The following is a 17,930-nucleotide window of genomic DNA, read 5'->3' as shown; positions in this document are numbered from 1 at the left end:
AGGTACGACTGACGAAAACGACCGGCAAATGATTGACATGAAAGAGACCCACGTTTGGCAGTCACTCCTTTTTATAGTCAGACGGCAACCCTCAGTGTGTCAGTCATTTAAGGCGAGAGAGCGTTTAAAACATGGCACCGGAAGCAATTCCGGAAAGACATTTTCCCGGCCGTATTCTTGACCAAAACATAAAACTTTTTATTTTAAAAATCATTTTTATTTTTTTATTAAATATATGTGACAAAAGTTAAATTTTCTGGTCAAAACCGGGGCAGAAAATTCATCCGGAAGCACTTCCATTGCAGAATACATTGACGCTTTGCGAATGTATTGGTTCTCATTTAATCAGAATATCACAATCTCATTTTTATTTCTCTTAAGCCAACTCTCTTTTAAAGTAAATGCTTGCATTGACCGCTCTTCAAGATCCTCTTAACTCACCACACTCACATTTACCTGCATCTTCAGCAACGCCGCTGTATTGTCTTAAGGTTGTACAATAATTAATTTAACTTGAATGGAATTGAAAGAACAGAAGGTTCGAATGTTGGCTATGTGACTACCGGATGACCTCACTTTTACCGACGGTTGGTTTTTTAAAAAAAAAAAGGAAATAAAGTGCGAGGGAATGAAAAACGTTTCCTACAACCTATAAGTTAGACAATTCATTATTAAAACAGATCATAGACCTTTAAATAAATAATAAATAGCATGGTTACACAATTTAAAAGAGCCAAATACCAGACTCCAACGAACGATGGAAAACAAAATTAGAAGAATACGATTTTAAAATTGAATATATCCAAGGCAAAGAGAATAAATTAGCAGATGCACTTTCCAAAATCAAAATAGAAGACAATAAAGTCATATTAAATAACCAAGATGAGTTAGCAACACAGCATAGTGCTGAATCAGATAGTTCACATCTTATTCCTATTAGTGAAAAACCAGTTAATTTATTTAATCGACAAATAATTCTTGAAATCAATGAAAATGATCATCAAGAAATTTTGTACCCACATGTTGGAAAAAGAAGAATATAAAGATGAAGACTTTATAAACATAGTAAAAGAAGTAGGTACAACAATACTAAATTGCATATATGTCAAAGATGACGAAATATTTAAAAAATTCCAAGATATATGGAAAAAGGAAAATAAATTAAGTAATAAAATATTACAAAGAAGCATGGTTATATTAAAAGATATAAAAGAGTTAGAAGCAAGAGAAATTATATTAAGAAATCATAAAAATCATAATCACACAGGAATCGAAAAAATATTCTTAGAAATAAAACGAGAATATTATATGCCAAACCTTAAAAATTTAATTAATAAAATAATAAACAATTGCTCAACATGTATGGCAAAAGCAGAAAGAACCCCAATGAAACTACCTTACGAAAAAACGGAGACTCCAAAGAGTCCTAACGAACACTATCATATCGATATATGGTTTGTTAATTAAAAGGAAAAATATTTATCAAGAATTGACAAATTCTCTAAATTTGCAGCAATTGAACCAATCAAAACAAAAACTTATGTAGACGTAATAAACGCTCTCACTAGAATATTTTCATACATGATGAAACCAAATAAAATTACTCTCGACAATGAAAACGCATTTGTATCAGAAACATTTAAGAACTTTTTAGAAAATAACAACATAATCATACATTATTGCACAGCAAATAGACACACCGGAAATTCCGATGTAGAAAGACTTCATAGCAGTCGAAATGAACATATGAGAATCTTACAGCAATTACAACTATCCAATGAAGAAAATATACCAATAAAGCACGCTACAAAAGCACTTGAATCTTACAATAACGTAATCCATTTAACTACCAAAGAAAAACCAACCGACGTTCACTTTAATAAAATTGACAACGAAATAATCTATAAACGAATTGAAGAAAATAAAATAAAAATATTAAATAAATTAAACATAAATAGAAAAGATGTAAGCATAGACGAAAATTATGCAAAGGTAACAGAACAAGAGAAAATAAAAAACAAAATCGCACCTAAATATAAAAAGGTGAAAGTTATTAATAAAACTGTTAAAAATACACGTTACAAGAAGGAAATAGATTTAAAAAAAATCCTAATCGTATTCTTCATAAAGATCAATTTAGGAAGAAGAAAAATTATCAACAAATAAAATCTTCCAGTTTCAGATCCAATAAGGATATTGCATCAAATGTTGCAACCCATGGCGTTAATGCAGAAAATAATTATAATAATGATGATTACGATAACCCTCAACCAAGTACGAGCAGAATTGGAAGTCATTGCCTTAAATAAGGGAAATGGATTCACTTTAATCCAACTAGAAGAATATCCATTAATAGAAAGTTACGATACTATAATTCATATAATAAATTTAACTGAATATGAAAAAAATATAGAAATTATGGAAAGGAATGTTAAAAGAATTCCAGAAGAAAATGGCAGCTTTATAAGAAAAATGTCAAAAATACGAAAAGAGTTTGAAGTACTCTTACCCCATCCTAAATCAAATAGATAAAAAAGAGGACTAATAAATATTTTAGGAACAAGTATGAAATTTTTATACGGAACCATGGACGACAATGATTGCCAAGATATCGAAAAACATTTGAAAATAATTGAAGAAAACAATCATAATGAGATAACGAATTTAAACAAACAAACAATAATAAATGAAAAATTTAATAAACAAATCAAAATACTTACTGAAACTTTGAATAATGAAACTAATAAAATAATTAAAAGAATCAATACATTTATAGAAAGCTACGATTACTACTACTACTACGATTAAAATACAGTACGAGATAAAGTTAAGAGAAAATCTCGAATATTTACATGAAGACATAGAAAAAATAAAAGAAATAATAATGACTTCAAGATTAGGAATACTCAGCAGAGATATTTTAACTGTAGAAAAAATAGATAAATACGGCATTAATGTTAATAACTTGGAAGAATTAAAACTCAGTTTAGCCCCATACAAAACCAATATTATATTTATAATTAAAGTACCCAAATATACAGATGAACTGTATGAAAAGATATACGTTCAACCCATTCCAAATAAGGATAGTAATTGCCAATTAAAAATAAACAAATACCTTTATCTGACAAAAGATCAAATAACATATGACAGTACTAAATATGTACAAAATTAAACCAAAATAAATGATGATTGTATAGAAAATATACTTAAAAAATCAATGAATTGTAAACTTATAAAAAATATAAATGAACAAGTATTAGAAATAGGAAATAATAATCTTGTATTAATTAATGTAAAATTACAAGAACTTAATCAAAATTGTTATAATTAAAAATTTAAAATTAAAGGTAACTACCTTATTAGATTTGAAAATTGTAAAGTTAAAATAAACAATAAATCATATGAAAGGAAAAATTATAAGCATGAGCTTATATTTCCTAATACAATATTGCATATAAATTATACTAAAATTGAAGAATTAACTTTTCAAGAATTAAAATATCAAAATATAAACAATTTAAAAGAAATACAAGAATTGAAATATAGTCATAAAAAGTCAAGTTACAAAATATATTTTATCATTTCAATCATTTTAATAATTGTAATAATTTATGTTTATCTAAAATTAAAAAGTAAAAACAGGAAGATAATAAATAATGTAAATCTTCCAACGGTCAATTTCCGACCCTTAGAAGAATCTAAAGAGGGGGGGTGTTATATCCAAGCACACTTGTGCGCCCCAACAAATTTCAAACAAAGATAAACCCACGCAAAATCTTGACTTCAAATTCAATTAAACACTTTGTAATAATTCTTCAAAGATGATGCAACGATAATAAACATAAATTGGATATCAGCACTTCTTGGCCTTCAGCTTGTGCAAGAGTATCAAATGGATATCAAAAGTATTTGACAATATTGAATCAAACAAAGGTTTGCAGCGTTAGCATATTAATACTATAAAAGGGATCTCCAGATCTCTTTCTAGTTTAGTTTTTTCACTAGTTTATCAATGTATAGCCGATGATTTCCCCGACCAACGGTAAGGGATCTGACGCTTAAATAAAAGTGTTTTTAATTAAAATAAAACGTTATTTTATTTCGGTTGCCCTGTTCCTAGAACAGGAAGAAAGATTTTTTTTGAATCTTTGAGAAAACTCAATTAAAATTTATGTATACATATAGTCAGACCTTAGTTATTTGCTGCTGTTGTTGATTAAAGTTGTTTCCTCGGTCCGTTAAGCGCCTTTGATTTACTTTCTCTCCAGTTTACAGGAACTTGATCTTTCCTCTGTATTTATCAATCACTTCTAGAACGACTGCTTTTTGTTTGTAGAACTTGTCTCCTAATGGTTTGCTTTTTGTACTGTCAATAATGTTTTGTATTATATAATCACTTTTTTTCTTTTTATTTGCTTGTTTGTTTTTTTGTTAAACGTTAACGATATTCTCACTTTTTTTCTTTTTATATGTTTGTTTGTTTTTCCAAACGTTCACAATATTCTTTGAATAAGTTTTATTTTTGGTAATTTATTTGTAACTATTTTTGTTTAACAAACATTTTTTTCGTTCGGATCTCACGTTGAGTGCTAAAACACAATATATTACTGAAAATTAATACTCTTGTATTCCTGATTTAAAAAAAACTATCTTTATTTCTTTAACTGAAGTTCACTTTATTGTGTTTTTCTTAAGACTAAATTAACATTCTGTTTAAATATATATATATATATAAGTTAAGACAGAATGAAATCAATACACATCGCAGCATCAGCAATTTCATTGTTCTTTATCTCCAAATCATATTGCCACCCAAAAGTGATGATCAGCATTATTATGCTCCGAAGAAACAGTACGACAGCCAAGTGGGTAGTTGGTGATCATCAGCGGAGCAGTGCAGTGCTATCCTTATCCTTTGTATTAATATTAATTATTGTAGTATTTTAAGAAATAAAGATTTTTTTTTATTAAATAAAGAAGAATAAAAATAATTGGAGGCCCCGGCGAGATAGGCCAATTTTAATGTTAATTTGAAAAAATAAAGTAAAATTTAAAATCAGTGTCTTCGCCATAAACAAAAAACAGCCATATATTCAACCAGGATTGATGAAAGTGCAGAATTTATATTATAAGTAAGAAATTATATTTTAAGATGAATAAATGTCCGACACATTTAAAAAATTTTTGAGTGATCACAAGAAGCAAAAAAAAGTTAAAATACAAACTGCAAACAAAAATTTAGATTTAAACAAAAGTGAAGTAATTAATAACAGAATGTCAAACGTACAGGAAATAGAAGCTTTAATCGCGAAAGCATTATTAAATAACACAAACTTGCTACAAATCGAATTTTCTAAAGAAATTGAACACTTAAATAAAAAACTAAAAGATTTAGGAGCTTCTAATGTAGTTAAGAATTATGAAAAGCAAACTATAGATGTAACAATACAAGATAACGAAGGGTTAGATGTTATTAAGTCGTTACCTGAATTTTCTGGCAACGCAAGTTCCTATGTAAGCTGGAGAGAAGCCGCTTACAACTCAATTAGCCTATATACAAAAGGCAGTAGGAGATTTTTTGCAGCACTTACCATTTTCAGAAATAAAATTCTGCATAGTGCAAATGACATTTTGACCAATCATGGTACAACACTAAACTTCGAAGCAATTATGGCAAGATTAGATTTTGCTTACGCCGATAAAAGGCCACTGCATATGTTAGAGCAGGAGCTAAGTGTATTAAGACAAGGGTCTATGGAGATATTAGACTACTATAATAAAGTAAATGAAAAACTTACGTTAATAATTAATAAGACCATGATGACCCACGGAAATGAGTCACCTATTTCACATGAACTATGTAGGATTCATAGGCAAAACGCCTTGAGAACATTCATATCAGGCTTGTCTGGAAATCTCTCAGATATTTTATTCTCAATCTGCCCCCAGATCTACCAAGTGCTCTAGCAAAAGCTCAAGAACTTGAATCAAATAAATCACGTGCTACCTTTGCACAAAGGTATAGTTCACCAAATGATATTAAGAAACTAGCTAACAACAATTTAAGATTTCCTCCACGGAACATGCAAACAACACACAATGATTTCCCTCGATATCCAAATAATGATTACAGACAGTTGTCTCAACGATTTGAACCAATGGTTCTTGGGTCTTCAGTTAATCGACCTATGAATAAAAGTGACGTAAATCACTATAAACAAATACACGCTAATACAGCACAGAATCCATACAATGTACCACCAGGTCCAAGTAACTATAGACACAATCCTGAACAATACAATAAAAATCCAAACTGGCAATGGAAAAAACCTGATCAAAACTTATACAATAATCCACAAAGACCTCTATTCAAGAGAGAAAAAGATTACTAAGTGGACATTCGAATAGGCCACCACCAAACAAAAATGAAAGAATTAACAATTTAAACGAAGATTCAGATCATTTTTTAGACATGAGACGGGATTGCCCCACATTAAAAGAAGACTAGGAGATAAAAACATTCGTATTCTGTTAGATACCGGAGCTAATAGTAATTATTGTAAACCAAACATTTTTCAAGAAGAAATTAGCCTCCCTATATTTAAACGAGCCCTCACTCCAAATGGAGAAATAATAATAAAAACATGTCACGAAGTATTAATATTTAATACAATCACGAGATTTTACGTGATAAACAATTTAGAATTCGACGCGCTTATAGGCATCAACCTACTTAGTGATATAAATGCAAAAATTGATTTAGAAAATAGAATTATAAAATATAATACAAAATGTGAAAAAATATTTTTCACCGAAAAAGAAGTAAGTAAAAAGGTAAATAATATAAAAGATATTGACATAGAAAGATTGGTTGAATCAATGACTAAAAGGATTACGGATATCCACTCAAGCATTGATATGACTTTGCCATTTAGGACCGATGTTATCGCCGAAATCCGTACAGATACAGAAAAGCCTATATGGACGAAACAATACCCCTACCCCTTAAGCGTTAATAAATTTGTGAACCACGAGATTCACGATTTATTAAATAAAAATATAATAAGGCCTTCCAAAAGCCCTTATAACAGCCCCGTTTGGGTCGTTCCTAAAAAAGGAACAAATGAAGACGGAACGCCAAAAAACCGCCTTGTAATTGATTTCAAAAAATTGAATGAACACACTGTATCGGATAAATACCCAATACCCGATACAAGTGTTATACTCTCTAACCTAGGGAAAGCAAAATATTTTTCAACCCTCGACCTTGAATCTGGATTCCATCAGATAATGATGAAACCAGAAGACATAGAAAAAACTAGTTTTTCTATAAATAACGGAAAATATGAATATATACGACTTCCGTTTGGCTTAAAAAATGCCCCCTCTATTTTTCAACGAGCAATGGACGACATACTGCGTCCATACATAGGCAAAATTTGCCATGTATACATTGACGATATCATTGTATATTCAGATACTCTCGAAAATCACATGAATCACTTAAACGAAATAATTAATATACTAAAAAAGGCAAATATGAAAATTTCTATAGAAAAATCAGAGTTATATAAAGATCAAGTAGAGTTTTTGGGTTACATCGTAGCACAAAACGTAATTCGAACCAACCCAGAAAAAGTTCGAACTATTAAAGAGTATCCACAACCAAATACACTAAGACAACTTCGTAGTTTCCTCGGAATGATAGGCTACTATAGAAAATTTATAAAAAACTTTGCCAATATAGCAAAACCCCTTACAAGTTATTTAAAAAGTGAAAATGGACAAATTTCTACACATGTAGCAAAAAAAAACTGAAATAATATTAGATGAAAATGCGGTCAAAGCATTTAATACATTAAAAGACTATTTAATGCACGAAGTGGAGCTTACACAGCCAAATTTTGAAAAAAAAATTTACTTTAACAACCGATGGTTCTAATGATGCAATTGGTGCAGTTTTATCCCAAGATGGGAAACCTATCACCTTCATATCAAAAACCCTAAACAAAACCGAACAATGTTATGCCACAAACGAGAAAGAGCTCTACCCTATCGTTTATGCACTCAAGAATCTAAGAAATTACCTTTACGGTATCACAAACCTCGAGATCCACACGGATCACCAACCCTTAACTTACGCTGTTTCTAAAAGAAACCCGAATTCGAAAATGAAAAGGTGGCATAGTATCATCGAGGAATATGCACCAAAATTCATTTATAAACCTGGAACCACAAACATAGTAGCAGATGCATTATCTAGACAAAACATTAATCAAATATCTGACTCATCATCAAACCACGCTACAACACACTCAGCCGAAAGCAGTGAACATGATAACATTGAAATATTAAACAAACCTATTAATCAATTTAACCAACAAATTGTTGTTAATAAAGCTTCAGAATTCATCCATGAACAACTGAATCCATTTCCTAACAAAAAAAGGCACCTTATAGAATATTCAGACCCTTCACAATTAAAACAATTGTTCAAAGAATTCATTAAACCAGGAACAGTAGCATTATTTACTCATGCAGAGGTAATTTATGAATTAAAAGATGTTTTTAAAACATTTACAAATAAATTCATTCGTTGCAAACATTTCGTCAATGATATAACAAATAAAGACGACCAACAAATAATAATAGATCAAATTCATACAAGGGCACAGAGAGGCTCAAAAGAAAACATAAAGCAAATAGAAGAAATGTATTATTGGCCCTCAATTAGAGAAGAGGTAGAAGAATATGTAAGATCATGTGAAATTTGCAATAGGAATAAATACAATAGGAAGCCCCATATTGAACCAATTGGTGAGGCACCAATTCCTAAGAACAAAGGGGAATCCTTACACTTAGATGTAATGATGTTCGAAAAATTGAAAGTCATAACTTGCATAGATGCATATTCTAAATTTTTAGTAATTAAAATCATAGAAAACAAACTTAACATGGGTATCAAAGTTTTAGAAATTTTACAAACATTTCCTAATTGTACTAACATAACTTGCGACAATGACCCGACATTTACAAGCCAACCATTCAAAACGTTAATGGAACGTCAAAAAATTGATATGTATTATGTTCCAGCCAAACATTCATTATCGAATGGACAGGTTGAAAGAGTGCACAGCACAATCCAAGAATTAGCTAGATGCATTAGAGAAGAATTTAAAATAGTAGACTTAGAAGAAGTACTAATCAAATCAGCTTTAGAATACAATAAAACTATACATTCTGTAATTAATGAAAAACCTATGAATATATTATTTAACGAAAAAGACCATTCAGATACTTTCAATAAATTAAAAACAGCACAAAAAAAAACTTTAAGAACATTTAATAAAAAAAGAAAACAAATTCCACTAGAAGAAAATTGTATTGCATATGAAAAAACAACTAATGAAAGATGGGGAAAAATAAAACCCAAATTCAAAAAAATAATTGTTAAAGAAGATTTAGGCCATACTATTAAATTAAGAAATGGAAGAGAAATTCACAAAGATAATTTGAAAATAATCTAATAATTTCAGAAAATGTTCCTCTTACTGTTATCAATCACAGCTTGTGCAGCTCAAGTAATCGATTATACAAGAGAAGATTACTTGTTAATTAATAATAACAATGTTTTAATATACGAAGATGATGCAAATCTTTTTCATGTTACAAATCTAACTAATATAAGAAAAATAATACGCGAATCCAAACAAGCTTTGATAAAGCATCACGATCAAACGGAATACCCTGGTACTCCATACACTGAAAAACACGAAATAGATTTCTCTATTATCGAAACCCTATTAGACCAATTAACTTTAACTAATCGTAATAAAAGAGCTATCGAAACAATCGGTACTATTTGGAAATATATTGCAGGATCTCCTGATCATAATGATAAAATAATAATCGAAAATAAGATAAACGACTTAGTCGAGAATAACAATAAACAATTTATGATTAATTCAAAATTATTCAAATTAATGGAAAGTATATCAAAAAACCACATAGATGATATTGTAACCAAACAATGTAAAATTATCATCCTAGAACTAAAAAACTTAGTGAACACTATATCACTATCTAAGCTTGGAAATTTAAATCCTAATATATTAAGTTTAAGAGAAATTAAAAATATAATCAAACATGAAAATGTATCACTATCTATTTCAGATTTATTAGATGTATCCAAATTTAAAATAATTTAAAAACAGGATATCATTGTAATTCTAATTAAATATCCTATTATAACATTAAACTGTAAACTTTTTGAAGTTAGAGCAATAAGTCATATTGACGGAAAAATAATCATACCAAATCAAATTGCCCTCTGCAAAAATAACTATACAAATATTAAAGAATGTAAAATAGAGTTAAACAACTACTACTGTAAATTAGACCATAACGCCAACTGCCTATCAAACCTATTAAACAACCAAAAAACCACTTGCAGCAAAATCAAAGAACACAATCCACGGATAGAAGTCATATTGGAAGGATCCATATTAATTACTGGAGAACACATTGTTGATAACATCACTTATTACGGAACTAATTTAGTTACCTTCGAAAACCAAACTTGTATCGATGAAGTTATATACAAAAACCCATCTTACGAAATAAAACAATTCCTAAAGGGATATTCAAGTTCAAACTATGAAATTGGACAATATATTGAATCACTAAACGAAGATTTAAAAATACAAAACATTAACTTTTTAAATTTTCTACAGCAAGAAGTGTACGATAATCCAACATATACAACCATGTTTGCACTCTTAATTGTTATCACAATAATGATATTAAAAAGAGCATACAATACAAACCAAAACCAAGAATCTCAAGATGATTTGATGGAACAGGCATGCCTACGCATAAATCACGCTATTGCAGAAGAAATTGAACGAGGACGTTCAAACTTGAACTAAGAGGGGAGTTAAGACAGAATGAAATCAATACACATCGCAGCATCAGCAATTTCATTGTTCTTTATCTCCAAATCATATTGCCACCCAAAAGTGATGATCAGCATTATTATGCTCCGAAGAAACAGTACGACAGCCAAGTGGGCAGTTGGTGATCATCAGCGGAGCAGTGCAGTGCTATCCTTATCCTTTGTATTAATATTAATTATTGTAGTATTTTAAGAAATAAAGATTTTTTTTAATTAAATAAAGAAGAATAAAAATAATTTATATATATTATTGCAAATGTGCTTATTATAACATTCAAAAATATAATTTCCGGAACGTTGAATTTTAAATTAAATTAAAAAAAAACAGTGTTTTACATTTTTGCATATATATTTCAGGTTTTCTTTACATAATACAACAAATGAATTGAAAAGTGTATTATACGTAGTACACTCTCTTAAATATAGTAAAGTTAAAAATTAACAATTTCTTGCCACTTCTTCTTACAAAAGTTTCTTTTGCATTTAACTAAGCTGGATTTAAGAAGATATAATTTATCCTGGGTATACCTTAATCCTTATTCGATTATTACTATCAAAATAAGACTACGTAAATACTCAAGGAAGGAAACAATAATTCAATTAAAATATATTTTTTTGGTAACTTTCTCAAGAACAAGAAGAGATAAAATCATCTAGTTTTCAGTTTTTGATCAAAAACAAATATGAACAATGAATTCTAGAAACAATAATAGATACCTAATCTTAGTTTTAAAAATTACACTTCAAACCTTTTTTTATCTTTTTTGCCCAAATTTTGAACTTAAAACAATTTTTTTCAAAAACTATGCAAATAAACACGTCTGTTCTCGATCATAAAATATGATATTAAATATTATGTTACATTTCAATACAATCACGTAGGAACATGTTGTTTTCTTAATAAGTGATTCATGTATAAAAAACCATAAGGCATTTGTTTAACAATATTTTATTAGAATATCTACTTTGCTATAATTTTACTGTAACAAATCGAAGTTTGTTTTGTATAATTTCTATTTTTCATTCTAAGTTTTTCTCTAAATAAAGTTTATATTATTTGAATTCGCCAAACCAACAGGTTATGGGCCCAGGAGAAAATTCAATAAAAAAAAATTTAAATTTTTGTTTGCGTTAAAGGAAGATTTTATTTAAATAAAAATCGCACGCGTTTATTGAATTGGGCGCATTGAATCGGTGTTTCTTTATTATAAAACAATATGGAAAATAATGTACAAAAACTGAAGCCATTTGATGGGACGAATTTTTCTAACTGGAAATACCGAATTCAAATTTTGCTGGAAGAAAAAGGTTTGGAGAAGTTTCTAGCAAATACATTGCAATCGTTGTTGGAGGATATTCCTGCTGATGAAAATAGTATCAAGGCCAAAGAATCGTTGAAATCTGAAGAGAAGAAATGCAAAAAAGGCGATAGTGAACAACAATGAAATTGCGTCTAGCTGTATAAGTGAATCGTCAAGAAATAGTAATGAGGGCTTTGAAGAAATTAATTTTGTTCTTGATTCGGGTGCTACCCATCATATTGTTAATAATAAAGTTTTTTTCAACAATATACATACAATCGAGCCAATAAATATTTCAACAGCAAAAGCAGGTGATTCCTTGGTAGCAAACCAGCAAGGCGACATTTCGGTCAAGACTTTCTTTAATGGAGATAATTCAACAAAAACTATTCAAAACGTCTTGTTTGTTAAGAATCTAAAATGTAATTTGATGTCAATTCGTCAATAAACTGACAAAGGCTACAAGATCACCTTTAATGGTGTTGATGCCCTTATCTCCAAAAATGGTCAAAATATGTTCGCCGCTCGTCGAAATGGTCAACTGTACCAAGTCACTTTTTATGTTGAACGAAGTGTGTATGCTGGAATTGCTGGTGCGGAAAAATTGAGCAAAGCTTCGCAAACGTTATGGCATTTTCGTTTAGCTCATTTGAATGTTAATGATATGAAGAAGATGGTGAATCAAAACATGGCAACTGGATTGGTAGAATTAGGTATAAATAGTGCTGACAAATTTTGTGAATCGTGTGTGCTTGGTAAACAGACGCGTTTACCATATCCACCACGAAAGGAAATCCGATCTGAACGTATTTTGGAGCTCATCCATACAGATGTCAGCGGTCCAATGAATGAAGTGGCACATGATGGTTCCAGATTCTTCGTTGCTTTTACTGATGATTTTTCACATGCATCCATGGTATATTTCATGAAGAAGAGAAGTGAAGTTTTCGAAAAATTTCAACAATACGTTGCTATGGCTGAAGCACAACATGGGCTAAAAATTTCGAAATTGCATTTGGATAATGGCAGTGAGTATTGCTCAAACGAATTTAAATCTTTTTGTGTCAATAAAGGTATTCGACTGAATTACACCGTGCCATACAATCCGGAAATGAATGCGGTATCTGAACGTTTCAATCGCACAGTAGTTGAAAAAGCAAGGACTATGCTTTTGTCGAGTGGATTGAGTCGTCGATTTTGGAGCGAAGCAGTTTTACATGCAAATTATGTTAAAAATCGCTCACCAACTAGTGCTGTTGGCAAACAATTTGCAAATAAAACACCCGCTGAAATTTGGTATGGTAAAAAGCCAGATTTATCTCATCTTCGTGTTTTTGGGTCGATTTGTTACAACTATGTACCAACAGAAAATCGTACGAAGTTAGATGCAAAATCACTTAAATGTTACATGCTTGGATATGGTTCGTCTTCACAGATGTATCGTCTTTGGGACATCGAAGGTGACAAGCTTGTCATGGGTCGTAATGTGACGTTCAATGAAAAATCAATTTTTGATCGTTTGAATTATATCAACATATTTGATTCAGAGGTAGCTAATTATGACATCGATGAAAAATGTAAACAAGAAATCCACGGTGCAAATTTGGAAAGCATCGGTAACATCAGTGACAATGTCCACAGTGCTTCAAATAGTGCTGATAACAACAATGATTTGCGTCGCAGTGTTCGTGAGAAAAATAAACCAGATCGATATGGATGTGCTGCATGGTCTGCAAACTTTGCACTTTCTGCTGAGGAATTTGTACAGAATGATCCGGTCACGATGAATGATGCAAGGAAGCGTGTTGATTGGCCAAAAGGGGAAAAGGCTATTAATGATGAATATTATTCGTTGTTGAAGAATCGTACTTGGTCTTTGTGTAAGTTACCCACTGGTCGAAAGGCTGTCACTTGTAAATGGGTTTTCAAGTTTAATCAATTCATTCTTAAAATTGGTTTTAATCGTTGTCAATCAGATCAATATTTTGTACATGAAAATTGAAAATGGTATTGTCTGTTACATACTCTTATACGTCGACGATTTAGCAATAATTTCAAACAGTACAAAAATGATAAATGTAATTAAAACTGAATTGTCAAAAGAATTTGAGATGACGGATCTTGGTAAAATCAATTCGTTTCTTGGAATTTCTATTGAAAGAAATTTAAATGATTATTCAATTCAATTAAGCCAGTCAAATTACTTGAAAAATATTTTGAAGAAATTTGATATGAATAACTGCAAAACGGCTGCAACACCAATCGAAAATGGATTACATTTGCAGAATGATGATGGCAATAATTTATCTAGTCAGCCATATAGAGAACTCATTGGATGCTTAACATATGCTACTCAAACAACTCGACCAGATTTATGTGCATCGACAAACTATTTTAGTAGATTTGAATACTGCTTTACAGATGAACACTTTATGTATGCAAAACGTATTTTAAGGTACATACAGGGAACATCTGATATGAAAATGGTTTATCGTCGTGATTCTGAGGCTGATATTTTGACTGGATACGCCGATTCTGACTGGGCTGGTGATAAGAACGATCGCAAATCAACATCGGGATATGTATTCAAGGTCTTTGGGAATACAGTAAGTTGGTTATCACAAAAGCAACCAACTATTAGCCTGTCATCAACTGAAGCTGAGTATTTGGCATTAGCAAAATGTATTTGTGAGGCAAAATGGTTGCGCTGTCTTTTAAAAGAAATTGGACATCCTTGCAATTCACCAACAACAATATTTGAAGACAATCAAGCGTGCATCAAGGTAGCTGAAGAATCACGTGATCATAAAAGAATGAAACATATTGATGTGAAATACAACTTCATTCGAGAATCTATTGTAAATAAAGAAATCAAACTCAAATACATCTCTACTAGCAATCAAGTTGCTGATATAACGACAAAGGGTCTTGCAAAAATTCTTTTTCAAAAGCATCGCTTAAATTTAAATCTTAATTAATTTGACTATATTAACTAATTTTTCCAACTACTTTAATTTAAACGAAATTTTTTTTTTTTAATTGTAAATATTAATTTATTGAGTTTTAGAATGTATAGCTTTAATAATCTTGTTTGTTTGTTACTAATTTGATAACTGATAAAATTAAGAGGCGGTATTAGAATATCTACTTTGCTATAATTTAACTGTAACAAATCGAAGTTTGTTTTGTATAATTTCTATTTTTCATTCTAAGTTTTTCTCTAAATAAAGTTTATATTATTTGAATTCGCCAAACCAATGTTGCTAAAATTTTTCTTACGCGACGCGACGACGACGACGGCGACCACGACTACGACCACGACGATCTCGAACGAACCTACGACGAAGACTAGAACCTATAACGTAAAGAAGGTCGTAGAAAAAAATTTAGCACATTCAGCACGTATGATGCTGATATCTCCGGCCACTCAGCTTAGGGTGGGTTCAGTGAATAAATTGATATCCTGATTGAGATGATATCGTAGGTGATCAATTAAATTGATGAGAATATAAAAATATCGGTGACCACAGGGGTGTCTATCCTGAAATTGAGAAATAGGGCGCCAGCAATTTTTTTTTATAATTAAGGAAATTGCAAACCTTCGGAGCGAAACCGACAGTGAAAGAAGTTTCAATAAAAGATTAAGTCTTGGTATTAATTTTCAAAATATTTATTGTTAAGTAAATTGCCTGGGAAACCTTGCAATTAAGTAGGGCTAAAACCCAGGATCTTTTAAACAAAGAAACAAATCGTTATTCAGGAAAGATAAGATGGACCGGTAACGTTTAGTCCCGAAAAAAAAAATGTTAACGGTTTTATTTTAAGCGGGTCACGAGTTCCGTAATTTTCGGAAATAAAGCGAACAGCCAAAGCCAAACGATAATTTTTTTTGAACAATGTCTTGATAACGAAATAATGTTATTCAACGGAAATAATTTTTAATCAAATAAACCAAACTATTATACTTAGCTTATTTCTCCTGCCAGATTTCCCTTCCTTCCTTAACCAATTTTCCTCTCCTGTATCACCCACCAAATCTCCAAAATTATTCAAATTTTTTTTTCAAATTTTATTATTTTTTTTTCTTCTCTTCGATTTCGTAGCTTACCAAAAAGTGAGTTCCAAGGCTTTTTCCAAGCCTGTATGAACCCTTTTTCTTCAAATACCCAGTGCTTTCAGCAACTCAGTGACTTGGGTTTCGGTCGCGTCATCTTTTCAGCAACGCTCAGCTTGTTTGCGTGAGTGTGCCAACGCAGTTGCAAACCCAGTAGTCTTCTCTTACTCGCACTTTAATCTCCGCAGCTTAATGCAAGTCACCCCTGAATTCGCCGCGCTCTACTCTGACTTGTAGAGTGCGGGAATGCAGTGGGTGCATTCAGCCACCTAACATCCCCGATTCAATTTTGAATGAAAGAAAAACCTTGGAACTCAAGAAATTTGATTATTCACACTTTGCATTTTTCCCCACCGATCTTTCCCAGAAAAACAATTTTAATTGTGGAAACTTGATGGAAATTAATAAGTTTCGATTAAAACCAATTGTGGGAAGAGAAATGTGGCAGAAGTTCGCTACACGCGTTTTTAAGTTATTTCGTTTGACTTTCGTTCGCGCAGATTTACATTTAATTATAATGAGGGTGTAAAAGTTGGGCTTGAAGCCATTCTCCCATGGAGTAACTTCGGCATTTGGAGACCAAGTGTCGACCGTGCCAATTTTGGTTTGCTGCAGTCAGACCATCCGTCTGACACTTATGGTGGTAATTATGCTCCTTTTTTGGGGACTGGCTGTCACCTGTTCTTAGTATTTGACAAGACCGCCCGTCTGTCACCTTAGTTAAAGTGGAAAATCGACATCAATGATTATGTTTCTTTCCAAAGTACTGAGAGAGTGAACCGATGGCTGATGGACCATGGCTGCCCCTCTCTCTCAGTAGATTGAAGGAAACACCTGTAGGAATGGAGGAGGGAGGAACAAGTATTTGGATGACGGAGAGAATGGTTCTTGTCGCGGTAATTTTTACCGTGACAAATCCCACCCTTTCCTCCTTGAAAATGCGTTTACTTTTAGGAAAAGTAAACCATTTTCTGTCGGTAATGTAGGTTAACAACACAACAAAGGGAACCCATCAGGCCAAAGATGGCATTCTATAATAAAAGATTTAAAAAAAAACAACTAAATGACCAAAATTCAAAGGTTAAAAAAAATTAAAAAAAAACTATTTTACTTTTATTGGGACTTTTAGACTCAATTATATTCCGAAGAAGAATTATACGGCTTAAGATCCTTCGTGTGCCAAGTGCCACGTTCTTTTCCGGTTTCATCTTCGAGGACGTAAGTCCAAGGAGACAACCGTTTTCGGATTTTAAAAGGACCTACGTACTTTGGAGCTAGTTTAGCTGCATAATAATTTGCAGCGTCTGATAAGACGAAGTTTCTTCGCCAAACAACATCGTTGGGAAAGTACTGAACGTCTCTCCTCCTGAGATTGTAGGTTTCTGCTGATTTTTTTGTATTCGCCTGTATCTTATTTGCTATGTCTACTCTTAGTCTCCTAAAACGTTCGCCTATATCTTCTGATTCGGTTCTATTGGTGTCTACTGAATTACTGCTAGGTCTAACGTTTTCTCGACCATCGGTCGACATCTCTCTTCCAAAATTAGCGTAATATGGT

At 31.4% G+C, this 17,930-nt stretch overlaps 1 protein-coding gene across 1 annotated transcript; it reads left to right on the top strand.

Annotated features, from left to right (window-relative positions):
• Nucleotides 1-14,489: 14,489 nt before the first annotated feature.
• LOC129944175 (uncharacterized) lies at nt 14,490-17,409 on the top strand. Its single transcript, XM_056053414.1, has 2 exons — nt 14,490-15,116; nt 17,359-17,409. Exons 1-2 carry the CDS (start codon nt 14,490-14,492, stop codon nt 17,407-17,409), a joined length of 678 nt encoding a protein of 225 aa, XP_055909389.1.
• The last annotated feature ends 521 nt before the right edge of the window (nt 17,410-17,930 follow it).

The sequence above is a fragment of the Eupeodes corollae genome, chromosome 1, assembly GCF_945859685.1.
Source record: "Eupeodes corollae chromosome 1, idEupCoro1.1, whole genome shotgun sequence".
Classification (NCBI taxonomy): Eukaryota; Metazoa; Arthropoda; class Insecta; order Diptera; family Syrphidae; genus Eupeodes; species Eupeodes corollae.
This window is presented reverse-complemented; position numbering and strand designations above follow the sequence as displayed.

Excerpts from the sequence above, each read along its gene's own strand:
- LOC129944175 (XM_056053414.1), top strand. The coding sequence starts at position 14,490 with ATGAATAACTGCAAAACGGCTGCAACACCAATCGAAAATGGATTACAT. Across the intron at positions 15,117-17,358 it reads ACTTCATTCGAGAATCTATT|GTTAACAACACAACAAAGGG; the intron begins GTAAATAAAGAA and ends TCGGTAATGTAG.